The sequence below is a fragment of the Lottia gigantea genome, assembly GCF_000327385.1.
Source record: "Lottia gigantea unplaced genomic scaffold LOTGIsca_2, whole genome shotgun sequence".
Taxonomy (NCBI): domain Eukaryota; kingdom Metazoa; phylum Mollusca; class Gastropoda; family Lottiidae; genus Lottia; species Lottia gigantea.
The window spans coordinates 2,959,195-2,969,122 of record NW_008708400.1 but is presented as its reverse complement, the minus strand read 5'-3'; the positions used below and the strand labels follow the sequence as shown (position 1 = coordinate 2,969,122).

Genomic DNA, 9,928 nt, shown 5'->3' with positions numbered 1-9,928 from the left:
ATGGTGTTTGTAGCGGTGTTAGGAGGTTACATTATAACCTCCTTACTCTTATTTAGATTTCCAAGACTTGTTCATAAAAAGAAAAATCTGAAATTTAGAGCTCATCATATCAGTCACAGAGGAGGTGAGACATTTTTGTTTTACTTTTGTGTCGCCTCGATGATTCATTATAATTCACTCATTAATTCATTCATTCATTTTACTTTCACCCACTCTCTAAAGAACCAATATGTGTTCCTTTTCCAAACCTGCGAGGTATGATTATTGTCTTAGTTTTGATTACCTGTAACTTACTCAAATATTGTAAGCTGGCCTACATTATCCAATGCATAGAATTTTTTGTCTAGTCATGATGCTTTATATCTATAAAACCCACCCCTACCCATTTGTTAAGGCTGGCTAACCAAATCCTTCTTTGGCGCTACACTACATAGACTGAAACATCTGCCTCTATTCTAGCATCTGAGACCTATTTTGACAGTTGTCGCCTGGTGTAGTCTGGAGTGACAGAAAAACTACGCCCTGTTTAATGAGGATATTTCGCATATCCGAAGGTGCGGGGATTTAAACCTATTCGGAAAGCTGTATATTTTTGTAGTTGAGTCATACTATCATAGTCCTCCTACACCATTTAATTATATATGTCGCGTCTGTGGTTTCATCACAGTTTTTTTTTTAGTGAAACTGATCTCACGTCAGCCAATTAAAACTGCGCGTGCAGCCAAAAGTTCAAGGATCACAGAGTCACATGATACTAACAAAACGAAAGTAACGATGGCCAACACTTATTTACAGCCATCGTAAATATTGGATAACAAAAAGGGGTCATTTTGAATCGCAAAGTTTGATGCAATACCGCTTATATTAAATTCTGAGAAGGAATGATACTTGGTCTAGTCTATATTGTCTCCTATGCTAATAATGTCTTGTTTAAACGATATGTGGTAAATTCTGATATCAATATATGTCAAAGAAGACAAAAATATTTCCAACCAATTCATAATACTGTACTTGAAGCTTAACACTTATATAATCATTCTATTATACTTAAAACTGACCTGGTATTTAAGCTTAAAGTATTATGTTTTAGTCGAGGATTATTGCTTTGCTTTTGATGTAATGACATTAAGAAATAAAAACGATTTTCTAGCTTGTGTAGCCTATTATGAAAGAAACTGTCGAGAACAAAATGCATAGTTAAGTGTCAAACTGCTTGCATCATATTAGGTCTATAAAAAGCATGAATTTTTTTAAAGCAATTGTAATTCATTTCAGGCGCTGGTGAAAATTTAGAAAACACCATGACAGCTTTCAGGCAGTAAGTCAACATATTCATGATTTCAAATTTACAACTTAATTGTTGTGAGTCGTAAGCTTATATCTGCAAGTGTGGAGATATGGATAAACAACACGAAAACATCAGATAAATATGGGATTATTATTCCATTGGCAGAACAAATCAGTCAACTGGCTGTTTACAAAGTTGAATTTCATAATTTCATCCCTCATTTCACACTAACTGTCCTTATCATGAGTTTTAGCAATTTATCCCAAAAAATTTTAGTCTTGGTTAATCAAGTTAAATTTTGATTCACATTTTTAAAAATTTGGTAGCAATTAAAATGTGCCAGAAAGAAACTTTAAAAAGATCTTGTCAATGATGTTAATTCCTGAAGATTATAGAGTTGCTGTATATTTCTAGATTTAGCAAAAAATTCATAATTTGATTTGATTCGCAGATCTTTATTTTGAATCGCAAAGTGCGATACTGCTTAAATTGAATCCTGATGGTTTAGTATCACTATTCACAATGAAAAGCTGATTTTTGATGCCCTTGCATTCAGACCAAGGCCCCCTGTGATACAAGTGCAAGTTAAAGATCTCCCATATTTTGAAATAAAAAAAGTAGGCTAAAGCTAAGATTCCATATACGCGTCATGCGGATGCGTCATGCTGACATAAATGGCCCTTGCGGATCCGTCATGCGTCAAATATGATTCCATATGTGCGTTAAACGTATTCGTTATCTTTCTTTTGACGCACGGACATTAGACAGATGGATGCTTTGGTGCATAAAAAGACAGGGTATCCCCACAAAATACGTCACATTTGCGAGATCTGCGCACCAAAGGCGTCCGGATGCGTCAAAAATCGCTACACCCGGCAATTTTTTTTCTTTGATGGATGCCACTTCCGCATATATGGAATCATACCCTCTTAAACCAACCATTTCAATTTTTAACGCATGACGGATGACGCATGACGCGTATAAGAAATCTTAGCTTAATGCTGTTATCCTGGCAAAATTTCACGCTGCATGGCATTGCTCAACATCATTAGTCCAATTAGATACAAGTATAAGACATAAAACTCTGTTCATCTCATTTTGATTCTCCTTCAATTCATAACAAACTCAACTGGTAAATTAGATATTTAGGACCTTTTATAACCAGTAGGTATACATATTTTTAGAAAATTTTCCTCTTACTTTATTTTCAGTGCTGTAAAACTAGGAACTGATATGTTGGAGTTGGATTGTCATATAACTCGAGATGGACAGGTTGTGGTAGCTCATGATAATGATTTAGAAAGAGTTTGTGGAAAAACTGTTAAGATTACTGAAACTGATTATGCTGTAAGTAAATTATAACTGGTATTGATTTTTTTATGAGAAACTGTGTAGTTGCTGTTAGAGATATTTTCATCTTGACATGTTATTAACTAAATCAGATTGTTTTCAATATTTATTACAAATTTACAAAAATTATTTTAAAGCTGGCATGTTTTGTGTAAAAGCGTCCTGGATATCAAAATCATTCTTGAATTCAAAATTTAGATTTTCTACCCCCATCCACCTTTATGGGTATAAATTGGGTTTACAACCAAAACTTAACCAGACAGATAACCAACTGTTATTTGTTATGAAAATAACTTCAGCTGTTGTAAAATAATTGTAGTTGATGCACCAGGTCAACCAAAACAAAATTAATTTAAAAAAAACAAACAATTAAAATGTTTATGAATCAATGAGTAATTAGTGCATTGAAAGAGTTTGTTTAAATTGTGTTCAGATCTCTGGTCTCAGGTGTTCATTGATGTTCACATGCTGTGATTCTAAACTTTCTAAAAATACAAATTGAAGGAATATATTCATCTAAAAATTACTCTCATAATCTCGCTTTTACTGATGTCATAGTTCCTTTGGCTTTTTTAACATTGTTTCAGATTCTTTGAAATGGACAATAAATGTGCAAATTTCAGGTCCATATACAGTTTCAAATGCTTTAGACCTGAGAAAAAGTACCCTTATTGCACACTCCTTGCTTTTTCCTGTCTTTTTTTAGCTCCAAAGAAAGAAAGCATCAAAGTAGAATTTTAAAAGTTATGATAGTATGAGAGAAAAGCTATGATTAATTAGTGTGATTGAAGTATTTTGGCAGACTAATGCGTAGAATATGTTAAAAATTATTTTAATAATCCATAAATTTAACTTTTTCCTCTGATAGGATTTACCCATGATGAAAGATACTATGTGTTTAGATTTTGAAAGAGGTAAGTAGGTTTAATTCCTGGATGGTTTTGTTAAAAATTCAAGCTTCATGCTGTAAATGATAAAGATCGCTCGCTTAATGGAAATTGATTTGTAAAACATGAATATATTTGAAATCATGAAAATATTGATTTTCTAATGAAAAATCTAATTTTAGGAAAAATATTTGACTAAAGGGATTGTAACATGGCAATTGATACAATTTCTCAAAAACTAAAAGTTTTATGGCGTCACTAATGCAAAAACAACTATTATTATCTAAGGGCCTTTATGATGTCAAACTGAAAATTGGAATGGTGCAAATCAATGCTATCAGTATCCCAAATACCCATAACAAATTTAGAAACCTCTTTACAATCTCTTTAAGTTTAGTTTAAGTTAAATACAGTCAATAGCTTTTATCATAAGTAATATATATGTCCAGGGTAGGTATACCATATCAGAGCTATCTTGTGAAGTGTCAGATTTTAAGAATTTAATCAATGACATTTTTAAAATTCTCTAGATTTTACTCTCCATGCTGGTGATGATAGGATTATACCTTTATTAGAAGATGTTTTTGAAGAATTTCCTGATTTACCAATAAATGTAGATATCAAGATAGATAACAATGAACTCATTGCAAAGGTACTTGTCTATTTTTTAGCTGGATTATTGTATAATTTATTTTGATTTCTATTTCACTGAATAATTGAATTATATGGGACTTTATTTCAAAATTGATACCCTTATTGCTAAAATAAAGCTTATATAAAACATAAATGATTAAGGGTTTATCTGAAATGTTACATATATCATAAATACCTATTTAGATATGATCCACAGTATAACTTTGTTATAACGGAGATCAGAGTGCTATTTTTCGTAATATATATAAGTATATCAAATTGTCTGGGTTATCCAGATTCTTAACAAATTGGTTATTAATTGGCTTTAATTGCGTACATGGATATCACCTTTAATGTCTTCCCAATGAGCTAGATATGCCACAAGCACTGTTATAGCCCTGACACGTGGATAAAAAGTAGTTTAACCTGTTCTTATATTTTAGGTGTCTGATCTAGTCAAGAAGTATAAGAGACAAGATATAACAGTATGGGGAAATCGAAGTAGTACTATTTGTACAAAAGTATACAAGGAAGTAAGTTTTCTTCTGTTATCTTTACTACTACCTGAAATATGACAAGTTTTCTGACTTGCAACTAAAAACCACCTCGATTTAGCAAATAAACTCATCTTAACAAAAAGCAGTATAATATTGATAATATGTTTATTTGAAAACAATTTTTCTATTACAGAATCCTGAAATACCATTATTATTTTCTATGAAAAAAGTCATAACATTATTAATATTATTTTATACTGGTTTATTACCATTTATACCATTTAAAGAATCATGTTTAGAAATCATCATGCCTTGTATTTTATTAGAGTAAGTAGACAATTTGTTGATTAGTATATTCTGCAAGTAGACAATTTGTTGATTAGTATATTCTGCAAGTAGACAATTTGTTGATTAGTATATTCTGAAAGTAGGGAATTTGTTGATTAGGATATTCTAAGAGCATTTGAACAATTTGTTGATTAGGATATTTTTAGAGTAAGTAGACAATTTGTTGATTAGTATATTCTGCAAGTAGACAATTTGTTGATTAGTATATTCTGAAAGTAGGGAATTTGTTGATTAGGATATTCTAAGAGTTAAACAATTTGTTGATTAGGATATTCTTTTAGCAAGTAGACAATTTGTTGATTAGTATATTCTTAGAGATTAGGGTGACTATTCAATATAAGGCACAGGCTTAAAGTTATGTTTACAATATTGTGATGCTAATATGCAATGAACTAAATCAAAGAAAACCATTAGAGTAAGTAGACAATCTGTTGATTAGGATATTCTTAGAGTAAGTAGACAATTTGTTGATTAGTATATTTTTATAGTAGACAATTTGTTGATTTAGGGGTATGTGTATAAAAAAAATTGGTATTGTTGACATGACATGATTTTAAGAAAATAGCTGCAGTAGAAATAATTAAAAAGATTGTCAAATTCACTGTAGATAAAATCTAAAGGTACAGACAATTATTCATAAGAGCTGAAGTTTTTTAGGGTTTACTTTACAATTTACCCTAAGAATGCTGTGCCCATTTACAATAACCTGAAAATTCTTTTTCAGCACCAAAAAATTTCAGTTGAATTTGAATAAAAAACAAGGTTATTTAGTCAAGTTTTTAAATATGTAAGTAACCTATTTCAGATCATTATTTAGAGGAGATCTGTAACTTTGATGAAATTATGATTTTAAGAAATACAATCATCAGAAAACTAAATTTATTAGTCATTTTAGTGACTGACCATTTGTAAATAAACTCCTAAATTCACATCAGTCTTACTTGGAATTTTAATTGTAATGACTGTCAAATCTAGGTCCTTATTTCAATATGTACAAGTTGTAATATTTGACAGAGGCTTTGGCAGAGCATTCTATTAAGTCATGGTTTATTTCTCTTGTAGGATATTAATGAGGCCATTATTGTTTAAACATTTAGAAAGAAGAGGAATACATGTAAGTATTATTATTTATGTTGTCATGGAAACAGGGTATGTTTTCTCCTTTAAAACACTCTTTATGTCATTAACTGACTGACACATCAATAAATTTGTCAAAGTCACCCAATTTGCTGTAGATTAGATGCAAATCTTTTCAAAAACTATCTGCTCGAGAGATTTTTCTAAATAGCATATGCAACAAAAATCTTCACATTGAATGATAATGTGTCATGAATTGAGTTAAAAAATAATGGCTTTCCTGATTTGTGGTGCATTATATTGTTTTGCCTAGTTTGTGCCTTTTAGTCACACCCATAGATTTGTTTTTGAATTGGTCATTGCGTTTTTGAATTGGTCATTACTCATTTTTTTGACATCTGTTTTCTTCTAGACATTTGTATGGGTATTAAATAGTGAAGAAGAATTTGATATAGCATTTAAAACTCAAGTCATGGGTGTCATGACAGATTTTCCTACCAAATTAAAGGATTTTCTACAAGAACATCCGCAATATGTGAAACAGTCTTAATCAGTCATTAATAATTAGTTGTTTTTGTGGACCAATTAGATCTATAAGCAATTTTATTCTTCTTTTCGAATCACCATTTGGAAAATGTTGCTGGGTGGAATTTCTCTAAAATATCCAGCTCAAAACAGGATTGTGGCTTTCTTACATCTTTGTTATTTAATTATTTAATTATTAATTTATGATTTAGCATTTATTCCTAATTACCATTAAGAGTTTTATAGGCATTTTATAAAGAGGAACATGCCAAGCTAAATTTTTTTGTTTTTGTGGAAGTTTGTCTGTTATTCAAGCTTTCCAGAATTAAAAATAAATATTTGTTTCCGGTTTATCATTTTTGGAATTTCTGTTGTTTCATAATCTTGGCATGAACTCTAATGATTACTAAGGTTTTAGTTGTTAACTCTTTTTCTAATAGACAAAATCACTGTTGTAAAAATTCCAGTGTATTGCATCAATTATAATTTGATCTTTTTAAAACCTTGAAACTGGAGAGGTCAGATGAATTTTTATGTATAAAAACATTTTCCCTATCTATGATGGAATCTCAGCTTGATATAAGGTTTGTTGATGACATTACCAACATCTTTGGTTGAGGTCAGATGCTCATAAGTAAATTGCTCAGGGGTTTATTTTGCTTCAGATACTTTAAACAAGTTTTATTTACATAAATATTACCACAGCTCAATAACGTGAAGTATTTGGTCAAAAATTAAACCGAAAATGTAACTTTTGCATCTACACTCCTCATACTTTTGGTGATTGAAATGACCTTGGTTGTTCTCCATAAGAGCACTCACTTTATTTGTCATAACTGTGCTTTTGTATATTTAATTATTAATGAAGTTGTATATTATGTGTTTTTCAATTTTCAACGCGATATTAGAAGGAATTTGTCTTTATTTTCTTTATGGTGCCATTTAGAGCTTTATTTATTGATAAAAGTGTAAATATTAAAAAATTGCATTTATAGATAATTTTAGTGTCTTAATTTTCTGATTGGTCATTAACTCTCAATTTTATCTTAATTACTGGGATATAGAAGGGTAATGGCAGGGCCTAACGACAATATATATACAAATTTAGTTATTATTGTCAATCAAAAAAGTGATTTGAATAATTGTTGTCCCAGATAATTGTTGCTAGTTAAGTATTTGTTATCTATGGATCATCACTGAAATATATTTAAATAATTGCTGTCCATGGATTACCATTGCAAGTTAAGTATTTGTTATCTATGGATCATCACTGAAATATATTTAAATAATTGCTGTCCATGGATTACCATTGCAAGTTAAGTATTTGTTATCTATGGATCATCACTGAAATATATTTAAATAATTGCTGTCCACGGATTACCATTGCAAGTTAACTATTTGTTATCTATGGATCATCACTGAAATATATTTAAATAATTGCTGTCCATGGATTTCCATTGCAAGTTAAGTATTTGTTATCTATGGATCATCACTGAAATATATTTAAATAATTGCTGTCCATCGATTACCATTGCAAGTTAAGTATTTGTTATCTATGGATCATCACTGAAATATATTTTAAATAATTGCTGTCCATCGATTACCATTGCAAGTTAAGTATTTGTTATCTATGGATCATCACTGAAATATATTTAAATAATTGCTGTCCATGGATTACCATTGCAAGTTAAGTATTTGTTATCTATGGATCATCACTGATATATATTTAAATAATTGCTGTCCATGGATTACCATTGCAAGTTAAGTATTTGTTATCTATGGATCATCACTGAAATATATTTAAATAATTGCTGTCCATGGATTACCATTGCAAGTTAAGTATTTGTTATCTATGGATCATCACTTCAAGTCAAATCAATCACATAGTTATTTTTTTTAAAATATCATTGCAAGTTAATTAAGTAGTTATTTTTATTAAAATATCATTGCAAGTTAATTAAGTAGTTATTTTTTAAAAATATCATTGCAAGTTAATTAATTAGTTATTTTTTAAAAATATCATTGCAAGTTAATTAATTAGTTATTTTTTAAAAATATCATTGCAAGTTAATTAATTAGTTATTTTTTAAAAATATCATTGCAAGTTAATTAATTAGTTATTTTTTAAAAATATCATTGCAAGTTAATTAATTAGTTATTTTTTAAAAATATCATGGTAATATGATTAATTCTTATTCTGAGATAACCTTTGCAAATTACTTGATTTTTATCCATGGATCATCATTGCGAGTTTTTTTTTAAAAATAATTGTCAATGGCATTGATGTAAGTAATGTTTTCTTTGGATCATCATCATTGCACATTATTTGATTATTATTTATTGATGGATCCCTCTAGCAAGTTAATCAATTGAGTATTATGCATGGGTCATTATTTAAAAAGGTTTTAAAAATTGTTATCCATAAAATTCCATTACTGAAACTTTCATGGAAATTTCATGGATAATAATTTTTAAGCCTGTGTTAAAAATGATCCATGCATAATTATCATTTGTGTTATTCAATTACTGTTATTCAGGGATCATTGCAAGTGATTTCAGTAATTGTTATCAATAGATCATCTTTTCAAGTGATTTAAATGAATGGATAATAGTTACTAATTATTTGAGTAATTGATATCCATGGATCATTATTTGTAATTATTTAAGTGATTGTTGTTACTAAAATTGTATCTATTTTTTTTTATATTTTTTGTAAAAAGTCCCTTTTTGTCATTTTCATAAAAATCTCTTTATATTTTATAGTTAGATTTTTATATCAACCTAAACCAGAATTTTCATATAAACCTAAAGCTTAATATATAAACCTAAACTTTAAATATATACTTACTTACTCATTCCTTTCTATAGCATTATTTATTTTTTTTGCATTTATTGTAATTTTTTTCTATTACCTTCTTGTTTGAACAACAATTTATACTCTATATGTACATTCTTGCATTTGCGTTTAACAGTCGAAATAACCATTAAAAGTGAATTTGTTCTTTTTTTTTCATGTAAATCAAAGGAACTGTAAAGAGGGTTTTTAACATTTTTTATGCGTATAGCATTGATTGGCACCAGTCCAGTCTATGGTTTTTGCAATTTCACTAAAACCAAGCATTTTATCATGTCACTATACCATTATTCCTAAGCTTTTCTAAGCAGCCGTTGTGGTGATGATGTCATACTGTTATGCATTTCTGTAGTTCAAGGAACTACTAGTATCCGACAGAAAATTTGACTGGAAAAAAGCACATGAGAAAGCGAGAAAACCTCTTTACAACTTCTTTAATGCTGAAGATAATTACCAGTAGTAAATTTTT

General features: G+C 29.4%; 1 protein-coding gene across 1 annotated transcript; it reads left to right on the top strand.

Annotated features, from left to right (window-relative positions):
* On the top strand, nt 1-6,630 carry LOTGIDRAFT_103735 (hypothetical protein; the record flags this gene model as incomplete). The annotated part of the gene is made up of 10 exons (XM_009053302.1): nt 1-124; nt 1,276-1,318; nt 2,500-2,635; nt 3,507-3,552; nt 4,056-4,177; nt 4,602-4,691; nt 4,849-4,982; nt 5,728-5,790; nt 6,066-6,117; nt 6,493-6,630. 10 exons carry the CDS (start codon nt 1-3, stop codon nt 6,628-6,630), a joined length of 948 nt encoding a protein of 315 aa, XP_009051550.1.
* Nucleotides 6,631-9,928: the final 3,298 nt, after the last annotated feature.